This window comes from Eretmochelys imbricata, chromosome 2 (assembly GCF_965152235.1).
Source record: "Eretmochelys imbricata isolate rEreImb1 chromosome 2, rEreImb1.hap1, whole genome shotgun sequence".
Lineage (NCBI taxonomy): Eukaryota > Metazoa > Chordata > Testudines > Cheloniidae > Eretmochelys > Eretmochelys imbricata.
This window is the reverse complement of record NC_135573.1, coordinates 76,204,265-76,226,453: the sequence shown is the minus strand read 5'-3', so window position 1 is coordinate 76,226,453 and position 22,189 is coordinate 76,204,265. Positions and strand designations below refer to the sequence as shown.

General features: G+C 43.7%; 1 protein-coding gene across 1 annotated transcript in view; it reads left to right on the top strand.

The window, feature by feature from the left end:
- The window catches only part of LOC144261129 (E3 ubiquitin-protein ligase RNF138-like), a 66,819-nt gene that overhangs the window by 23,349 nt on the left and 21,281 nt on the right, over nucleotides 1–22,189 (top strand). The window contains exons 7-11 of the mRNA XM_077810319.1: nucleotides 12,108–12,126; nucleotides 12,303–12,353; nucleotides 12,451–12,494; nucleotides 13,921–13,993; nucleotides 18,022–18,139. Of these exons, the coding sequence (XP_077666445.1) occupies nucleotides 12,108–12,126; nucleotides 12,303–12,353; nucleotides 12,451–12,494; nucleotides 13,921–13,993; nucleotides 18,022–18,139 (305 nt within the window). The remainder of the gene's footprint in view (nucleotides 1–12,107; nucleotides 12,127–12,302; nucleotides 12,354–12,450; nucleotides 12,495–13,920; nucleotides 13,994–18,021; nucleotides 18,140–22,189) is intronic.

The window sequence follows — 22,189 nt, the reverse complement described above, 5'->3', positions numbered from 1 at the left end:
AGGTGACTGTTATTCTATTCACATTTTAAAGATATGGGTTAAGTGACATGCCTGAAGTCACAAAGCAAGTTAGTGTCAGAGCTGGAGGCTCATTGCCCAGGCATGTGATCATATAATAAAACCCATTATAACACTTAGACTTTAAATAATATAATTTTTGTCTTAAAAGTCCAGTATGAACATTAAGCACTTACTCATCACCTTAATGCTTTCTTCACCTTGTGCTGTTTGCTGGGGTTGGTGGTGCAGACTCATATAGCATGTGTGATTGGCACAACTTTTATGAATCAGCTGGCTAGGCCTCACATTCTTGTTATTTTGGAAATCAGTTTTCCTTCTCCTGCATGGGCCACCTGCCAGACCTGAGTCTAAACATTAATCAATCCATGTACATGCTTCATGGGGGACAGAGTTACTGTTGCTCTAAGATCTTTCACTCAATGTCCTGAAATTTTGTGATTAATATATTGCTTTTGTATTTAGTTCCCTGTGATGTGATTGGTTTTATTATGATAATTTAGGTATGCATATAAGTGTTCACATGTGCCTCCATTTTAATTTTCTCTTTCATGGTCACATTTACTGGTTCGTTGAAAACAGCGGTTTAATTGAGTTAAAGTGGGACTAACAGATTGTTGAGAGTTATGGCTGCCCTGGTTATTTCTCTGCCAAAAAATCCAGCCTACTCTATAAAGAAGGAGTACTGGAAAAGGGAAAGTTGGTTATTTTCTTTTCCTCTAAGATCTGTGGTGGATAGACCTCAGAGCTGCTGAGAGAGGGCAGTAAAAAAGGAGAGCACTTTTCTTTTGGAGAAAAGAAGAGGTATACAAGTAGTAAATTATTATAAACAATAATAGCACTTGACATCTGATAGATAATTGTGTATAACCACTCAGCTGTTTCTTAGTTAGGGCTTTGTTTAATTAGCTGGTTTATAGCTTTAGTCATGTTTAGTTTTGTCTCTGTTGAGGGCCTAGCTTGGCAGTCTGCCCAAGTGGCACACCAAGAAGCTGTCTGTATTATGGGGATGGTATTTGCTATTGTGTGTTTAGTGGCACACAATAGCAAGTGTGCGCTAGTGGAAAAATACATCCTGCTGAGAAAATGGAAGTCTGAAGCAAGTCCTACATATACAGACTGGTTGGGTGCAATGTCAAACCCAGCATTGATTAATTTGATTTGGGATAAATAATTGGGGAAAACCAACTATATGGAACAGATGAAAATGCTACAAACACTACTAAATATAATTCCTTCCTTCCATATGGCTCAGTACCCCTTCTTCCCCCCTCCCAGTACATTATGGACTCTTTTTTAGGTCACTCACCTACCTGCAGGCTGCTCCTTACAGTAGCTGCAGACATGACAGGTGGGCTGTTATGCAGTATCTGCTTGCAGTAGTGGTGTTAAGCAAGACATCCTGCTGTCTCTAGCTGTAGAGTGGTTGGGGATGAGTCCTCTTTGCTGGTAAGGCAGTTGGGGAACGGATTCCCTTTGTTTCTTGAGGGAAGTTGAGCTTCCTTGACTGCTGGATGTCTCTTATAGCCAGCCAGAGAGAGAGAGAGAGAAAGTGTGTGTGTATATAGAAAGGGGTTGTCTCAGACAGGTGTATGTGTGGGAAATTTGAGTGGGAAGGGAAATAGGCCCCCAGAGTCACTCCCAATACCAGCTGTTTAGACTCTGGAGCTGACGTTACAAAGGCCTCGTCAACACTATAGAGTTAGTTGACGTAAAGCAGCTTACATTGACCTAATTGTGTAAGCATCTACACTACAATGTTCCTCCTGCCGCTTTAACTCACCCACTACACCGACCTAATAAATCCACCTCGGCGAGAGGCGTAGCATGAGGTCAACATAGGCCGATGTGGTGTCAGGATAGATGCTGCGTTACTTACGGTGTCCCACAATGGCCCGAAGTGACTGCTCTGGTCACCCTTTTGAACTCTGCTGCCCGGCAGCCCGGTACACAGGTCCTCGCCTCTCCCCTTTTAAAGCCCCAGGAATTTTTTGAAATTCCATTTCCTGTTTCCTTGGCATGAAGAGCTAACGTAACAACTGCCCAGCTGACCATGCCTGCTCCATGCAGCCAAAGCACTCCTGCCTCGAGTACACCAGAGGTAGTGGATCTCCTGGGTCTGTGGGGAGGGGACGCCATGCAGTCACAGCTCCAATACAGCTGTAGGAATTTTGAGATCTATGGCCAGATCGCTTTGGGCATGGGGGAGAAGGGCTATAACAAGGATTACCACCTTTGAAATGCAAAAAACCAGCACCCCCTCCCCACAAGGCAAGCTCACCGCAACCCTAACCCCCATACACAAGGCAACTTTGCAAACCTCACCCCCGCTTCAACAGCCACTTATAGTATCTAGAGAAATAACATATATAGATAAGATTAATAACATTGCACATCTCCTCACTCTTGACTCAAACCCTCTCTTGCACACACGTGGTGCCTTGTGTGTTGGTGGGCAAACAGCTGCTGTATTTTCAACAGTTTTGATCCATTAACACGTAAGCGGTGGAGCTGGGAACACTGCAGCATCTTTAGCTGGATACAGACACTTTTAATATTACCTATCCCAGTGTGTTGTGCAGGGCCAGCTCTAGGTTTTTTTGCCGCCCCAAGTGCAAAAAAAAAAAAAAAAAGGCCAGAGTGCTGCCCCTTGAAAAGTGACGCCCCAAGCATGTGCTTGGATTGCTGGTGCCTAGAGCCGGCCCTGGTGTTGTGATAATAATGCAAATCTTTAGACCCACGTAAAAAAACCCTGGAAGATTAAATTATTTTTCTGGCAACTGGCAAATCCTTAAAAATCCCAGCCAGGCCTGTCAAATACCGGTTAGGTGATAACCCTACCTATGAAAGGGACATGCAGCCGCGCCGCGTGAAAAATCAAGGAGCTGCCGCAGGCGTACCAGAAGGCAAGGGATGCAACAGTCGGTTTCTATGAGGAGCTGCATGCCATCCTCGGCAGTGACCCCACCTCTACCGCCAAGTGCCCCATGGATACTTTGGGGGAGCTGAGAGTCACAGGCCACCACCTGAGGACAAGGACACTGGACAAGGAAGAGGAGGAGGAGGAGTATTGGGGACAGGTAACCAGGGGTTCCAGTGGCATTGCAAGGTAGGACCTATTTTTGATTCCTGAGCAGTCGAGCCACTCCAGCAGTCCAGCACTGGCAAGGCTGATGCAGGAGAGGGAACCTCTGGTAAGCACTCAGTTTGCTTCAGTATTGCAGGGACACATCTGTTCATATACTATTTTTTTTGATCAGGCTAGAAGAGGAAGTGAAATACCCAGTAGAGGTGCAGTTGCTACCTGCTTCTCATTCCCCTATACAGCTAGGCAAAGGGTGCCCTGCGGAATAGTTTATGTGCACCAGGATGTCCTGTGACTCCTCCATAGAGACCGCTAGGAAACTTTGCTAGCCTGCAACCCTCTGCTAAAATTTTCTTGGGCAGGCTGCCTTATTTCTTCCACCACAGTAGGACACTTTCCTACACCAGTCAGCAATTACTTCAGCAAGCACCATAGCAGCATACGGGCTAGCAGCATACAGCCCTGGTCTGCAGGCAGACATATGCAGGAGCTATTCCCTTTCAGCCTCAGTTACAGTCATGAATGAAATATCTGCTAAAATCACCACTGCCGGTGGAGAACGGTGCCAGTAGTCAGTTTAATTGCCCCATCCTCTTGTACTGATGCCTGAGTGCTACCCCCTCTTATTGTCCCAACTCCCTCCCTCCCCTTCAGCTGTACTCTTCATGGCTGGGACTGCCGCTGTGCTCTATGCCAGCCGTTCTCAACTGGGGGTCCAGGGCCCCTGCAGGGGCCGTGAACAGGTTTCAGGGGGTCTGCCAAGCAGGGTCAGCATTAGATTCACTGGGGCCCAAGGCAGAAAGCTGAAGCTGGAGCCCCGCCGCAGTGGGCCTGAAGCCCAAGCTACTTAGCTTCATGGGGCCTCCTGCGGCATGGGGCCACGGGCAATTGCCCTGCTTGATACCCCCTAACGCTGGCCCTGGCTCTTATATACAGAAAAGCAGTTGTTGTGGCACAGGTGGGCTGTGGAATTTTTATAGCATGTTGGGGGGGGAGGTCTCGGACTGAAAAAGGTTGAGAACCCCCTGCTCTATTCATCCCAAGGGGAAGTCAGAATGTTGTGCTTGTAACTTATGTGGCTCAGGGGGAGTGAATGTACTCACAATAGTACCTCTGTCCATTGTTTCTTTAGCAACTGCAAATGTGGCCTTGAGGGTCTCTCCATCCACACTGGCAGAGTGGCTTGCCCAGATAAGGAGGAGAAAGAAGAGGACAAGGGAAGACATGTTCCAGGATGTCATGCAAGCCTCTGGTGCATCGGATTGCGAGAAGAGGGCTTGGAGGGGGACAATCAATGACAAAATGCAGAGGGATAGCGAGGACAGGAGAAATGGGTGGCAAGAGAGGATCATGCTGCTAATGGAGCAAACAGACATTCTGTGGTCCCTTATTGAACTTCAGGCTGAACACATTTGCGCTCGCCTCCCCCTGCAGCCCATAAAGAACTGCATTCTAGGACCTCCCTACACTTCCCCCTCACATTCCACATGTCTTCCGAGGCCACAGCAGTACCCCAGCCACTCCCGTGGGGGAGTATACACAATTACAGCCCCCACATACACCCAGCTGTGGGAGACTAGGTTGCTGTATGTGTTTGTGAATTCCATGTTCCTCCCCCTTTAAAGATACCTTTACCTGTATGCATGATACTTATTTAAGCTTTAAGCAGGTATGTTTGCATGAGTGTGGAATAAAAGTCTTTTTATGGAAACTTAATCCATCTTTATTAAGCATTTGGACATTTGGCTAACGTCCAAAGATAACAGCAATAGTTGCATTTGCACTGTTACATTAGCACACATTCAGCACTCATTACAAGGTTCATAGTATGGTGCAAGAAAACAGTGCCAGGCACAGCATATTACAGCAACACATATTACTGTGGTTCATTGTTAAAATGCTCCTTCAAAGCTTCTCTGAGCCAAATAGTTCCCCATTCAGCTCTTCTTATAGCCCTAGTATCTGGCTGCTCAAAAATCAGTGGACAACCGATCCACCTCCATGCGCGAACCCTGCAGAAACTTTTCCCCCTTTCCTTCACAGACGTTATGAAGTGCACAGCACGCAGCTGTGGCCATGGGATATTTTCTTCACTGAGGTTGTGATTCATGACCAGAGAGGGTTAAGCAGCTTGCAGGCTAAATAACCCAGAGCCAACCTGTAAAGCATGTTAGAAAGTATGTGAATGGTAATTAGGGCCATTCGATGCTAGATAAACTAGAATTTTGAAATGCAAACCTATGTTGTTAGAAGTGATACTAATTGTGTGTATCTTAGACGCTAGCCATGTAAACAGACAGTTCCTGTCCGTCACTATAACTATTAATTTGGGGATTAAAAAGGGAATATTAACATTTAGATGAATCTTGGGTGAAATAATGTCATTGTCTATGTCTCTTTGAAGTTTGTGATATACTGCCCAATAGATAAATTGCCCTATGGTAATTTGTGTAGCAAATTAGTGGTGGTGCTTAGGAAACAGAAGGTTACATCAAAAGCGTATAGTTCACCCAGGACTGTAAGGTCAAGTACCTGCTAGACCACTGTATAAAAGACCCTTGGATCCTGATCCTGTCATCTCAGATCTGCTTGAGGTTTCATGCAGGGGAAGCCTAAGCCATAAGGACTGAGATCCCAGTTCTGACTGGACCACCCTGAATATAAACATTGGACTATAACCTATGGACTATTTCTGAAAGAACTCTTTGCATCTACAAAGCTCTCCATCTCTGCTATGAATCTGAATCTCCAGATTGACTCATGTCTGTATGTATACTGTTCTTTTAACCAACTCTCTCTCGTTTTAATAAATTTTAGTTTAGTTAATAAGAATTGGCTGTAAGTGTGTATTTGGGTAAGATCTGAAATATTCATAACCTGGGAGGTAATGTGTCCGATCCTTTGGGATTGGTAGAACCTTTTTTTTTTTGATGAATAAGATTTTCATTAACCCTCCTCATATTTGACATGGGTGTCTAGGTGGAGGCCTGAGGCTGGGTTAGTTTAAGGGAAATGTGTTGGTGATTTCTGAGTAACCGGTGAGGTATAAAAGAAGCTGTTTTGTGCTGGCTTGGTAAATCTAAGTATTGGAATATCCATCAGCTTTGGGGATTGCCTGCCCCATTTTTTGCAGTTCACCCTAATTGAGTGACCTCAGCTGAGTCCCCTGGGATTCCGGTCTAATCACAGAGGTCTAATCTCATGAGCAGACAGCACAAGCAGCCCTTCAAACCAACGAAGGCATATTCAACAGTTACTCTGTACCTGCTGAGCCTGTTGTTGAAGTGCTCCTTGTTACTGTTGAGGTGGCCAGTGTATGGCTTCATGAGCCACAGAAGTAAAAGGTAGACAGGGATTACTGTTGGTGTTTCAACATCCCAAATGGTAATCCTCTGGTTTGGAAAGAAAGTCCCTGTGTGCAACTTTCTGCACAGGCCCATGTTCCTAAAGATGCATGCATCATGACCTTGCCGGACCAGTCCACATTGATGCCGGTGACACAACTCTAGTGATCCAGTGGTGCTTGCAACACCATAGAAAAATAACCCTTTCTGTTGATGTACTCCATTGCAAGGTGGTCTGGTGCCAAAATAGGGATCTGCATGCTATCTATCGCCCCACTGCAGTTTGGGAACCCCCACTGCGGAAAAACCATCCACTATTACCCACACATTGCCCAGAGTCAGTCCTTCGTAGTAGGATACAATTAACGGCCCTGCACATTTGCATCACCGCAATGCCCACAGGGGATTTACCATTTCCAAATAGATTCCTGACTGATCAGTAGCAATCTGGCATTGGCAGCATCCACACAGCAATCACCACTCGCTTCATTATGAGTGCAGGTCTCATTTTGGTGTTGCTGCACTGGGAGGCTGGGGCAAGCTCTGCATACAGTTCCAGGAATGTGGCCTTGTGCGTCTCAGAGTTCTGCAGCCACTGCTCGTCATCTGATATCTGCATAACGACGTGATCCTATTAGTTCATGCTTGTTTCTCAGGCCCAGAACTAGCAGGCCACCATGTGCAGCTGCTCAGTGAATGTTAACAGCAATCTTGAATTGTTTCTTTCCACGGCGCAGTGCAAGGCAGCCACCAACTCATCGTTATCAGACTCGCAGCTTAGGAAGCACTGCAGGATCAGGCACATTGTGTTTGTAATGCTCAGTGCAATATTGAAGAGCAGTGCGGGATCTATGCTTCTCACAGAGATGGCGGACGTGCAGGTTAGCGGGGCTTCCAAAAAGTAACATGAAATGTACTAGGATTGCCACTGAATGATGGGATGGAGAAAACTGCATAATGGGATGCTGAACACATGTTTCCAGCCACCCTTGCACAACTCCTTTGCACCAGGGCTTAAATACTCAGACACAATTTCCCAGACCCCCCCAGCTTCCCCCGCTTCAGGGCTCCTGGCTTCAGCTGCTGGGACGGGAGGGATTTCTAGGGGCTTCAGCCCCACAGGGGGGCAGAGGGGCACTGTGGATTGGGGTTTCTGTCCCATGGGGGCAGAGTCGGGGCTCCTGCAGGTTTGAAAATATTTACCAGAGCTCCGCTCTGGATGGCTCCATTTGAATTTAAGCCCTGGTTTGTGGCCACGAGGCACTGCAAACTCTTCCCAAAACACCCTGCACTAGATGGTGGCGAATTGCACTGTGGGATAGCTACTCACAGTACACTGCTCTCTGGGCTGATACAGGTGCTGCTAGTATGGATGCACCCCAGCAACACAAAGCATGTAGTATGGACATGCAACAGCAGCTTAATTATTGCAGCAGCTGTACTTCAACGTAACTTAAGTCGACTTAATTTTGTAGTGTAGACAAGGCCTTAGCCAAGGGCTAATGCAAGATTATCAACATTACAATCTGTGACAAAGCTCCGACCTTGTCTCAGTTGGTCCCACGCTTCCAGGCAGATTTTTGCCAGCCTCAGAGGCTCACTGTGACCTTCCACGTAGCCCTTCTCTCTCCAGAGGCAAGGGTCATAGCCTACTGAGCCATTTTCATAATATGGCAGAATTATAACATAAGAAGAAGAATGATAACATTCAAAAACCAGTCGGAGAACACTTCAATCTCTTTGGTCACTTGATTACAGACCTAAAAGTGGCAATTCTTCAACAAAAAAACTTCAAAAACAGACTCCAACGAGAGACTGCTGAATTGGAATTAATTTGCAAACTGGATACAATTAACTTAGGCTTGAATAAAGACTGGGAGTGGATGGGTCATTACACAAAGTAAAACTATTTTCCCCATGTTTATTTCCTCCTCCTCCCTCCACCTCCGCTGTTCCTCAGATGTTCTTGTCAACTGCTGGAAATGGCCCACCTTGATTATCACTACAAAAGGTTTCTGCCCTGCCACCGCTCTCCTGCTGGTAATAGCTTACCTGATCACTCTCGTTACTGTATGTATGGTAACACCCATTGTTTCATATTCTCTGTGTAAATAAATCTCCCCACTGTAATTTTCACTGAATGCATCCAATGAAGTGAGCTGTAGCTCACGAAAGCTTATGCTCAAATAAATTTGTTAGTCTCTAAGGTGCCACAAGTCCTCCTTTTCTTTTATTAAACTCATGATTACCTAATTTTACCAAACTTAGGTACCTTTTATTCTAAGTATAAGGAACATTTGTGGTAATCTTAGATCTCTGTGGGATGTGTGTTGGCAAATGGTGACCATTATGTATGCAAAATAGTAGAAGGCTTAACTAAGGCTGGCAAGAAACTAAACAAAATCTAGACAGAAGTAGAACTATGTTCAAGGATAACAAAATGGTAATACCAAAATGAATAAATTCAATCTGAGGAAACTTGTAAATGATCCAGCAGGATACCATGACTCAATTTATTGACAAATGCAGTACTTCAAGTTAGAGAAAGGCATTATATAGGGAAGCATGGTCTCAAATTCGAGCATTGGCTTTGACAAGACCTCCTATGTGGCCTTAGGAAAGTCACAAACTTTCTCCCTCAGTTTCCCTTTCTGTAAAATAGGTATATTAATAATTTCTCTACCTCACAAGAGTCTTGTGATTAGTTTCCAAAATTAAATGCTAAGTATTATTACTCTTATTTTTCATAAGGAAAAGTGACTTGTAAGATACGCATTAATGATCTCAATGAACACATGTATGGTGGTAATAAATCTGATAAAAGAAATAGACTTTACTGATTGGACAATTTAAGATAAAGATACAAAACATCTAGCTACAGATCCTAGGGCAAAGGTTCTGAAGTATTCTATTTACTTCCTTAATTAGAAAGTTGCTCTGAAATTGAGTCCACAGCCTTTTGCAGAGTAAAGCAAGATGGGTATGTTGTCTGTGCCTGTGCTCCTCACTTGGTCTCTTCTTCAGGTTGGCTGTGGTCTGGTAAGAAAACAAAGACAATCTTTACATTTTGAAGTGTAATATAGGTCATGACAAGCTTGTGAAAAAAAGAAAAACTGCTGCATATTGTTCCTGCAAATGAGCAGTTCTCTCCCGTCGTTAAGAACATTGAGGAGGAACACAGAAAATTTTGTTTTCTGAGTAGATTTTCTCATTGCTGCTACTTATGATCAGTCCACCTCTATATCTAGAGGGCCTGATCCTACACTCCTTATTCTGGCAGAACTCCCATTGATTTTTCTATAGCAATTTTGGCTGAATACACAGTCCAGCCCTGGAATCAGGGTAAGTGGTAAAACCTATTCTACTATTTGGAATATAGATAGTGACACCAAGTATTTTGTTTAATATAATAAATATGTCATGGAAGTGAATGCCCTCTTAGTCAAGCTGGACATGCTTTTCTTTGGCTGTGCTAGCAGCTTCCCCAACCTGTGGTGAGCTATTTTATGACACCGTACAACAATAGCAACTTTGAAATTATATACTGCCTTATGTTTTTCCAGAGAAATGTAGTATTTTCCTACTTCTGTGAATAAGACCCAATGTGATTTGCAAGAATTTGGAGCAGACAATATTCTGAATCTGTGGGTCAGACAAACACTGTGTGGGTGGAAGTGGAGAGTCTGATTACACTGTTATTACTTTGCCAGGAGCTGGTACCTTTTCTCATGTTGGTATCACTGGGACAACTCATGGAGCAATGTATTACTTAATATGAGTTAAGATGGCAGAATCTGGCCACCTTACATTTTAATGTATATAACATCATTCAAAGTGTTTCCCAAAGTTAGGCTGAATAAACCACAAACAGTAAATTATTCAGGAAAGAGGAAACGTCTTCCCTTTAGATTTTAAAATAGTATTCAGTGGACGAACTGGATTTTTCCTTGACACACCCTTAATTGGTGTCAGCTAGCAGTGCACGGTGTTATTCTTAATTGTGAATTTGTTATAAATGTACAAAATTGTAGCTATTCATAAAATAGTAGAGGCTGGCATTCTGGTAAGTTGTGTTGGCTTTGAGGTTATGGACACCTGCAGCCGGATCCTGCAGCTGGTGCTCCCCTGAGTAATCTTTACACGCACAAGTATCCCCACTAAAATAGGTAATTTCACTGGGATTTGTTGGATTCCATAGCTACATATGAGTAAGGATTAGGCCCTATGTAGCAGGAAATCACCAACTCCTTCAACATTGAAGCCATCAGTGGTGACAGTTTTCAGTCACTGCTGAGCTGGGCTGGATTTCATTACATGAGGAATTGGAAATAATTTGGTATTTGAATAATCTCCCACTCATGCTTTCTCTTACTCACCAGGAGTGTATAGGTTGGAATCAATTAAATTGTTTTACGGCCGTACTTATGAAAGTTTTGATGCAGCTGGAAAATCTTGTCCGTGGACTGAAAAAAAATTAGCTTTGTGATGTATGTGTTGTTTGCATGATGGATTTTGAAGCCTGGAGGCATTGTGATTGTAATCATAGCGACCACAGAAATGCTTTACCTTTCATTAATGGCACTAAAGGCATTCAGTACTTTGGATAAAGCTTTTTTTTTAAAAAAAAAATTATGTTTATAGAAACTGTTATTTCAATTTTTGGATAAACCATCGTGAAACTGACAATATTAATTAAATCATTCTTGGGGGATTAATTTTAGTCAGATTAACTATCAAGGTGATTATAAATTACTTCTAAATCAGATCACCATTAATTGAATTATGAGGCTTTTTGCAGTTTGGAAATAAATTGGCTCCTCTGTGTATTCAGTCCAGAGGCAAATTACACTCTTTCATTACCAGTCTCTAAAAAAACCCCTACTAACAAGAAGCATTCCAAGGATTGGTTTAATTTCCTTACGTTCATCCTAAACCTTGCACTCATTTACTCCTCTCAATGAAACTGCTCCGATTTGGCCACTTAAGAGCCTGATCCAAAGCCCATTGAAGACACTAGAAAGTCTCCTACTGAATTCAATGGACATTGGATCAGACTCCATGTACAAAGAAAATTAAATAAGCCTAGGAAAATGAACAGGATGACAACTATGTATTCTATGCAAGCTGAGTTGGAGCTTGCCAACCCTTACTTGTGTGGGGGTAGTCTTTATCCATGTAAGTGAGGGCTACATGTGTGAGTAAGAGTTTACAAGATCGGATTCTTCAAAAGCAGATGGAGTCTGTGAAAATTCTTTGGTATCATTCCCATGGCATACCTGTATCGGTTAGCCATTGTACTATGCAATAATATTTTTTTTAAAGGTAGATCTATGTGATGGTAGGACATAAGTGCCATAAAACTTTAGTATTTAATGGAGGGCTATTGACATTATAGAATCAGGGAAGATTGGGCTGGAAAGGATCTCTTGGCTTATCTAGTCTATACTCTATACTGGAACATCTGAGTGCATGGAACACAGAAACAGCCACATGGTTCCCAGTGCAACCTGATTGTAGCCTATTAAAACACACTGAAAGTGGCCAGCAATAAATGCTGTTAGTTGAGCTCAAGCTGGATCTGTAATATTATTAAAAGAATAATGTTCGTAGCCTTTCATTTTGTGCATCCTGATAATCTCTCTTTTTTTTTCCCTCACTAGCCTACTCCAGAGTCATTTGGTGAGTTCTGTTTAGAGTTCTATTTGAGTGCACTGGAGGCAGCCAACAAAAACAGCAGCTCAGACACAGCAGGGACAGATTTATAATTACTATTATTGTTATTACATTAATTTTCACACTTCATAAAGATAATAGCAAAGACTAATGTCCTATGTCACTTGTCTTTTGTTTTTCAGAAGTAGATGTAGATGGTGGAATTGATCGAGATATCTTGGACATCAATGAAGGTTATTTTTTAATTTTCTTTTTCATATTTTGAAAGTTTCATTGCAACAGTGAGAAATCAGTACAATGTCTGAACGTTAATCAGCTCTTACTTTTTAGCTTTAGGACTGAACCTTTTTGAGGGAGATATCAAACTTGATGGGGTGAGTTCAAACATAAAATATAAAACCAGAAATGTGTCATTGAGTTATGGAATATAAAGCATGGCTGATCTGAACATGCTCAGCCCATCCAGCTTGTACTAGCCATAAATGTTGTTTATGTAACAATAAATTGAAATAATTTGGGAATGTATTTGTACAAAATGTCATAGATAATGAATGAGTCATGTAAATTTACAGAAGCATTAACTAGAATAAAAATCAGTTCAGCCATTAGATCAATGTAATAAACTTCTTATTTCCCTTACTGTGATTTAGACTTGTAGTTTTAAGAGTATTGGCATTAATCACATGCAGACAGGCGTGCTTGAGATATCCTTAGTTTATCTGCAATTCTGCACAATATTTGTCAGCATATGAAACTTCAGACTCTTCCCTGCAAACCCTTCCTCCTCATGTGAGTTGCCTCCTCATGCAAGTTTAGGTCCTTGATTAGCATCTCATTTTAGAACATCCCTCTGGTATCCCTATTCACCTCAAAAAATTATTGCATTATATCTCAAAGAATCCCAGTGGGAATACCTGACAATCTACTTTAGCCTAATTCCTTTGAAGTCAATGGGAATTTTGCTATCTAATTCAATGGGAGCAGATAATTATTAGTCACTACTGAATTACTTCTGGGATGGAGGATGGAAATCAATCTGTACCTGGTACATCAGTGACAGTAAGGGTAGTTTTAGTCAAGGCCACTGGAACAAATTCCTAAACTTATGAAAAGAGTCATGGGATTGTTAATGCCCAGGCAGAGCAGATAGGACTTTATATTATAATGAAAGACAAACCCTCCTAAATGGCAGGGAATTTAGGGTTTAGCTGACCTTGCTGGGATTTGAAATTTTGTTCCTGGGAAGTCTCTAGAATAGGCGCCGACTTTCCAGTGTGCCGGGTGGTACTCCCCCCAGGTGCCACCGCAGACCCCATCCCCACTCCACCCTTTCCCCCAAGACCTCATCCCCGCCCCACCTCTTCTTGCTCCTGCCTTGCCCTGTTCTGCTCCATCCCCTGAGCACACCCCAACCTCGCTCCTCCCCCGCAGTGCCACCTGTATGCCATGGAACAGCTGATGATGGTGAGCAGGAGGTGCTGGGGGAAGGGGGAGGTGCTGATAAGGGGGCTGCCAGTGGGTGCTCAGTACCCACCTTTTTTTTTTCCATGGGTGCTCCAGCCCTGGAGCACCCATGGAGTCGGTGCCTATGGTCTCTAGTATTTCAAACCTGAGGCCTACACCACTGGGCCATCTTCCTCAGTATTTGTGCTCCTAAGTTTATTTCTCAACTACTCACAGAGATTCATAAGAGACATATTTCTTACTTACAGGTTAGAGCTACAAAATTTTGTTTTTGCTGCCTACTCCTATGTCATCCCTTACTGAACTCTTCACATTTATTTTCCTTCTCAAATACAGGAACGAAACTCCATTATTGGTGACAACTATCGGTGGCCCCTCACCATCCCATATGTCCTTGAGGATAGCCTGGGTATAGTATTTGCCTTTGAAATATAAATATACATACATATATATATAAATAATAGTATCTGCTTTGGTTGAAAAGTTGCACTAGTTTTAAATACAAGTTTGTTTTTAAAGTCATCTGCCTAAGGTATAACACTGCATTAAGTGAAAAGAAAGAAAAAGTTACTGGGGATCTCTTTTAATTCAGGGAATCTCACCTTTCCATTTGTACGGTTCAGAGTGACAAAAAGTTTGGATATGAAGAGATGAAGAAATAGGTTAACCAATTTAAGCCAAGTAGGTCTCCTAGAGATGACGACTCAGATGTATTGCTAGCATTCAAGGATCTAAGCAATGCCAGTGAGGTGTTTATAACCCTTTACTTGCTCTGGGTGAAATCTGAGGTTTTTACTCAGTTTTTATTCAATCCTTGGTCCTATAAACTCCACTGAAGTCAGTAGCAGTTGAGAACACTCAGCAACTGTCAGGATCAAGCATTAGGTACTCATCATCTTATACTGTATACATAAAAATCACCCATGAAATATATCGTATTAGGTTTAAACAAAACAAAGGTAGAATACAATTGTCTGGGTATACCGCAAGAAGGACATTTGACTTGTTATGGGTTTTAATCAGGCTGCAACTTTATTATATATATGTCTGGGACCACCCAGCAGATAAAATGTACAGTGCAAGCAAATCCATGCTTATTCAAATCAATTCTCCGGGGCTTCCACCAGCCCCCCCTTTATTTCCATCCAGGTTCCCCAGCTGACCCATGGCTTGGACCTTATCATCCACCAGCCTCATAAGAGGGTTAAGGAGGGCTATGAGAATGGTGGGGGCGGGGCTGTTGGCTCCCTGACATACCAATCATAGGAGTCCCCAACCCCCTCCCCCGTTCTGTTCCTTTATCCAGTACCTCCTTTTAAGTTCTTTACCAGGCCATTTGTCTGGTCACTGGCTGCCCTCCCTATGGAGTATCTGCACTGAACATCTGCCCCAAGGAGGCACCAGCCATTTGCTTGGCTGCCTCCCCACAACCCCGTCGGGTTCCCAGACATCTCTAATTGGCCTCTTGGCTAGCAGCCCTACTGGGGAGAAAAAACCTGCTGTCCCATGTGTGATCGTCAAGGGGCACCAGCAGCTGCATTGTCCTTGACCCAGTACTGCAACAACCGCCCTTAACGGAGGGCTGCATAGGCGACTCATTCTCTGGATCTTTGAACTGACAAGACTCCTTAAAAGAAAACAAAATAAACAACTTGTAAGTTGGAGCATTCCACCAACCACATGACATTCCGAGGTTCCAGAGAGCCCGCAGCTTACGTAATTTGGCAAACTGGAAATGAGATAAGGCGTTTGCTATGCCATTATCTATGCCCGGCATGTGCTTGGAAGAAAAAACAGATGTTGAAGGGTAAGCATTGGAGAACAAATGCCCTTACCAACTTCACAACCCTGTGTGATCTGGAAGTTTGGCGATTGATAACCTGTACCACTGCCATGTTGTCACACCAGAAGCACACCCTTATATTAGCTCCAATCCCCAAATTAATACCCATATTAATACCCATTTGTCCCTCCACAATGATACCCCATTAAATTGACTTAGAAAACTTTCCCACACCCACAAGTCTTCTTTCATCTCTGTAGTGACTCTGTAGTGACTTGTATGTAATGGTGTGGCCTGGCTATGCTGGCCGTTGCTGCTGCCAGCCTGGCACAAAATGCCCGCCCTGGGGCAACAACCCTGCAAGCAAAGTTCAGCTCAATGCCCAGATAGGTTAATGTAGTGGAAGGGCCTTCTGTTTTGTCCTTCTCTAGGGGTTCCCCTAACTATTTAGCCAGGGCCTGAAATGTGTCCAACAGGTGAAAACACTCATGTGACCTGGCTCGCGCTCCAAACAAAAATTATGCAAATAATGCACTATTTAATTTACTCCTGCTGACTGCACCCCTTCCCAGTGCACCATTGGACTGAAATTCTCAAAAGCTGCACGGGATACTGAAGAGCCCATGGGCATAGCCTTGTCAAAATAAAATTGCCAGCCGTAGTCGTCTTGCAAACATGCCTGTATCTACAGGGGTTGTGAAAACAACCACCATTATTAAATGCCCAGCAAATACTATTACGTGCCTGCGGCCCCTTCTGAGCTTGTTGCGATATGAACAAACCCCTGGCGCCCTTGGTGTCATCCACTGCAACCACAGTGTGTGATGTCACCTTATCCCAGTTTGTCTTGCTGCCCTTAATTGAAACTGCTCATGACATGCCCCCAAACATATTGTGTGCCCGCCTAATTATAGCCATATACTTAACAAAGGCAGGGCTGCTGTCTGGGTAGGCCTGTACTGTAACACCCGCCTAGATGAGGAAGGCAGCCTTCCAATTTTTCCATGTTCTAGGCACTGTTGGCCTCTTGGGAACTTCGCTCTTTTGCTTGTCTTGCCCATGTTTACTGTTTGTTAACACCTCCCTGTGCAATAGGGATAATGTAAATAAGGAAGGTAGCCTTTCAACTTTTCCATGTTTTAGGCACCCTTGGCCTCTTGGGCAGTTCTCTCTTTTGCTTGCTTTGCCCATGTTTACTATCTGTGAACACCTCCCTGTACCATAGGGATATTATATCCACGAATTCGCCTCTCAGGATGTTATATTTAGTTGTACTGAGTAGGTGAACTCCCATCGGGTAAGCCACCCCAGCATAATTGTATTCAGGACTGCATGGAGGGAGCTCTGCAGAGCCCTGCTCCCCCAAACCCCCCCGCCCCCCCCGGGAGTGTCTACTCTGTCCCATGCGGTTACATGTCCTGATGGCCGATGAGTTCCCATGTGCCCTTCCCTGTCCTGCTGCCCAAACTTGAGCCCATGCTGGGCCTACCCTGTCACCCTGTGCAGACCCCTCACATCTAACTGCCTGAAGCTGCTGTAGTAAATTCAGATTAGCTTGCAGCAGCTGTGTAATACCATCAGTGTCCACACTGAAGGTGCCACCCCTAGGTGGGTCTGCCCAGGCTTCTGGACCTCCCACTCCTGGGCCCAGAGTATTTAATACCCCAATAGGCTGACTCCTATTCCCCTTAGGTGAACTCACTGAATGACTGGTTGAGCAAGGTCCCTGCAAGTGCCACCCCTTGCCAGGCTGGAAGGCTGGATACCACCTCTGCCACCCATTCCCCCAACCTCTGTGTGGTTCAGATTACACTCACCCCCGAGATCAGCATTACCGCCATCCCTTGTGTTCGGTGGAAGAGAACATTCTGGTTCTAGGTGACCTTGTGTCCTCTGAAGCGCTGTAATGCTGTGGAGAAAACCTCAGAAACAAAGTCATTGACCATTTGCTGCACAGCTTCGCTGACTACCCCATTGATCCACACAGCCTGCCCCCCTGAATGCGTGGATGCTTTCCTTTGGTCATTTGCCTCCCTCAGTCCATGAGGCTGCCCTGGGTTATGCCTTGGGTTATTAAACACACCACCCTGGACAGTAGCAGCCCCCATACTTGTGAGCCCCCTTGCCCTGCTGCAATACTGTCTGTCTTGGGTCCCCTTCCAGTCCATGGGCTCCCTTGGGACTGCCTTGCGCTGTAGCCTCTGCCTGTCCCCTTTCCAGCAAAGGTACAGGTACCTGAGCAGCAACCTGCACACAGCCAGAAAGAATTGCAGCCTGATATATCCACTTGCAGCACTGCTGGTACATGAAACAGTTAAATGTCCTTGCCTTGCTCTGTCCCCCCTCCCTCAATTCACATTGATTGTTTCAGAGGCTGACTCCCTTGCCTTGCTCCCTCCCCCTCCCAATGCACCTTAATTGTTTTGAAATCGCCCATGAAACATATTGTATTATGTTGAGATAAAACAAAGGTAGAATACAGTTTTCCAGCAGTCTAGATTCTTAGGCCTTTACTGAATTTTTGCTCAATCCTTAATCTGTCAAAACTCCAAGATTTTAATAGTAGTTTGTCAGAGTGAGGTCTATAAAAAGCTCAGCAAGGACCTTAGGATTTGGCCCTATATTGATAACAATGCTATTTGTTTCTCTTACAGAAATGAATGCTAAAGGACTTATCCTCAAAGCATTTGAACGGTATCGCCTAAAAACCTGTATTGACTTCAAACCTTGGGAAGGAGAAAAAAATTATATATCAGTGTTCAAGGGCAGTGGGTAAGAGGAAAAATGTGACAAATTCTCATTCCATTTGGATATATGGCCAGTTTTTATATGCACTAATTAGGATGTTCTCCAAAAACTGGGAACAGAATATAATTCCTTATCTCAACCTATTCATTTCTCAGATTTTACACACTGGAAACTGTAATAGCCCAAAACCTGGTATGAACTGGATAAAGGTTAAGTTTTCCCCTTATTATACTTGTTTGCAAACAAATGCTCTAGGACCCAATGGAAGTTGTACCGATGCAACTGAGCACAGAACTGAATCCTTAACAGACATGGGACCTTTCATGGTAAATGAAGCTATTGGATCAAATCATTTTTTCTTGTTTGGCCTGTGGGCATATGAAGTTCTATTCTCATGTTCTCCTTCTAAATTTGTCTTATAAAAAAAAAATTTCCCCACAATGGGAATGCCATAGCCTAGACTGCAGGACTGCAAATTTGTCCGACCATAATAAAGGGAATTACATATGGGTAGTGACATAGCAGGCTTGTTTTGACTCCCACCTGTGCCTGGAAAATGGTACAAAGTCAGCCCCAGGCTATTTGTTCTTCCACGATAAATATTTTACTTTATAGACCTGTGTACTAATAGTGAACCACCAAGGTGCAAGTGTGATCTGAATGCTATGGGCTAAAGCCACAGAGGGATTTAGGCACTTAACTCCAAAATATAGATCCTCAAAACCCCTGCTCAGCTGCCACCTAACCCTGTAGTTACCTAAATTTCAGCCACTGGACATGCATACAGCCACTTCAGTCCTGATGCCCAGCTCACATCCTTGCCCCAGCAAGATCTTCAAACTAGGCACTGCCCCATCTATCTTGCTTGTGGGGCCCATTCCAGTAGGCATATTGAGAGCATGCCTCATAGATCAGGCTTCACATGAAACACTATTAGTGGTGGTAATGCCACCTCCTTATAACTTTTAGCCCAATGATTAGCACATGCACCCAGGAGAGGGGAGATTCCGGTTCAAATCCCACCTCTGTCCCACTTCCACCTATGTGGAGCAGGAATCTGAAGTCAGGTCTCCCACCCGACAGGTGGCTGCCCTAACCACTGCACTATAAAGTATTCAGGGATGCCTGTCTCTCAGTCTCTCCTGTTGAATCTCTTCCACTTTGTGTGAAATACTTAAGGCATTGGGCCAGAGACTCAATGATAATGATTCTTGGAACAACGCATCCCACCTGGGATGTGTGAGGTCCAAGTTCCAGGCCCTGTTGTAATGACTATTGATGCAAAGTGGAACAGGTATTATTTTAGGTGTCCACCTCGTTTTGAGGAGTGGGGCTTAGGCCAACTGCTCTTCTCCTCTGCATTTTCTACTTGTTAGGTTAGGCAGCTCCCCACTCAATATCATGCTGGGCTTTGGTGGATCCTATTTTTGTCACCTGACTTTCCTCATGCATTCTATAGGGACTGGGAGCCTGGGCACCTAACTCAGGGTTGTGGACTCCACTGGCTGGCAGAATGCCTAAACGTTAGCCATTGCAATGCTGAACCTAACCAATGAATCTATGGCCCTAGACCTATGAATTTTCCATGCTCATAAATCCAGGTGTTTTAGCAGCCAGATCAAAAAAGACCATATAGGGCTAAATCCTGGACGTCTGAACTCCCACTGACTTCAACAGTAAGAATTGCAAGGTTTAGTCAATGGTGTTTAATAAACCTCATCATTATCATAGAATCCTAGAACTGGAAGGGACCTCGAGAGGTCATCTAATCCATTCCCCTGCACTCATGGCAGGGCTAAGTATTATCTAGATCATCCCTGACAGGTATTTGTCCAACCTGCTCTTAAAAATCCCCAATGATGGTGTCATAAATATAAAGGGAAGGGTAAACCCCTTTGAAATCCCTCCTGGCCAGGGGAAAGCTCCTCTCACCTGTAAAGGGTTAAGAAGCTAAAGGTAACCTCGCTGGCACCTGACCAAAATGACCAATGAGGAGACAAGATACTTTCAAAAGCTGGGAGGAGGGAGAGAAACAAAGGGTCTGTGTCTGTCTGTATGCTGGTCTTTGTCAGGGATAGACCAGGAATGGAGTCTTAGAACTTTTAGTAAGTAATCTAGCTAGGTATGTGTTAGATTATGATTTCTTTAAATGGCTGAGAAAAGAATTGTGCTGAATAGAATAACTATTTCTGTCTGTGTATCTTTTTTGTAACTTAAGGTTTTGCCTAGAGGGGTTCTCTATGTTTTTGAATCTAATTACCCTGTAAGATATCTACCATCCTGATTTTACAGGGGGGATTTCTTTATTTCTATTTACTTCTATTTTTTATTATAAGTCTTCTTGTAAAAAACTGAATGCTTTTTCATTGTTCTCAGATCCAAGGGTTTGGGTCTGTGGTCACCTATGCAAATTGGTGAGGCTTTTTATCCAACATTTCCCAGGAAAGGGGGGGTGCAAGTGTTGGGAGGATTGTTCATTGTTCTTAAGATCCAAGGGTCTGGGTCTGTAGTCACCTAGGCAAATTGGTGAGGCTTTTTACCAAACCTTGTCCAGGAAGTGGGGTGCAGGGTTTTGGGAAGTATTTTGGGGGGAAAGACGCGTCCAAACAGCTCTTCCCCAGTAACCAGTATTAGTTTGGTGGTGGTAGCGGCCAGTCCAAGGACAACGGGTGGAATATTTTGTACCTTGGGGAAGTTTTGACCTAAGCTGGTAAAGATAAGCTTAGGAGGTTTTTCATGCAGGTCCCCACATCTGTACCCTAGATCCCACCGCTGTCACCATGTCAAGGTTCCTCCCCCACTCTGAACTCTAGGGTACAGATGTGGGGACCTGCATCTCAACCCTCTCAGTCTTCTCTTCTCCAAACTAAACAAACCCAATATTTTCAATCTTCCCTCATAGGCCATGTTTTCTAGACCTTTAATCATTTTTGTTGCTCTTCTCTGGACTTTCTCCAATTTGTCCAGATCTTTCCTAAAATGTGGTACCCAGAACTGGACACAATACTCCAGTTGAGGCCTAATCAGTGCAGAGTAGAGCAGAAGAATTACTTCTTGTGTCTTGCTTACAATACTCCTGCTAATACATCCAAGAATGTTGTTTGCTTTTTTTGCAACAGCATTACACTGTTGATTTATATTTAGCTTGTGATCCACTATGACCCCCTGATCTCTTTCCTCAGTACTTGCTTCCTAGACAGTCATTTCCCATTTTGTTTGTGTGCAACTGATTGTTCCTTCCTAAGTGGAGTACTTTTGTCCTTATTGAATTTCATCCTATTTACTTCAGACCATTTCTCCAGTTTGTCCAGATCATTTTGAATTTTAATCCTACCCTCCAAAGCACCTGCCACCCCTCCCAGCTTGGTATCGTCCGCAAACTTTATAAGTGTACTGTCTGTGCCATTATCTAAATCGTTGATGAAGATATTGAACAGAACCGGACCCAGAGCCGATCCCTACGGGACCCCACTCGTTATGCCCTTCCAGCATGACTGTGAACCACTGATAAGTATTCTCTGGGAATGATTTTCCAACCAGTTATGCACCCACCTTATAGTAGCTTCATCTAGGTTGTATTTCCCTAGTTTGTTTATGAAAAGGTCATGTGAGACAGTATCAAAAGCCTTACTAAAGTCAAGATATAAAACATCTACTGCTTCCCCGCAATCCACAAGGCTTATTATGCTGTCAAAGAAAGCTATCATGTTGGTTTGACATGATTGGTTCTTGACAAATCCATATTGACTGTTATTTATCACCTTATTATCTTCTAGGTGTTTGCAAATTGATTGCTTAATTATTTGCTCCATTATCTTTCTGGGTACAGAAGTTAAGCTGACTGGTCTGCAATTCCCCGGGTTGTCCTTATTTCCCTTTTTATAGATGGGCACTATATTTGCCCTTTTCCAGTCTTCTGGAATGTCTCTCATCTTCCATGACTTTTCAAAGATAATTGCTAATGGCTCAGATAGCTCCTCAGTCAGATCCTTGAGTATTCTAGGATGTATTGCATCAGGCCCTGGTGATTTGAAGACATCTAACTTGTCTAAGTCATTTTTTACTTGTTCTTTC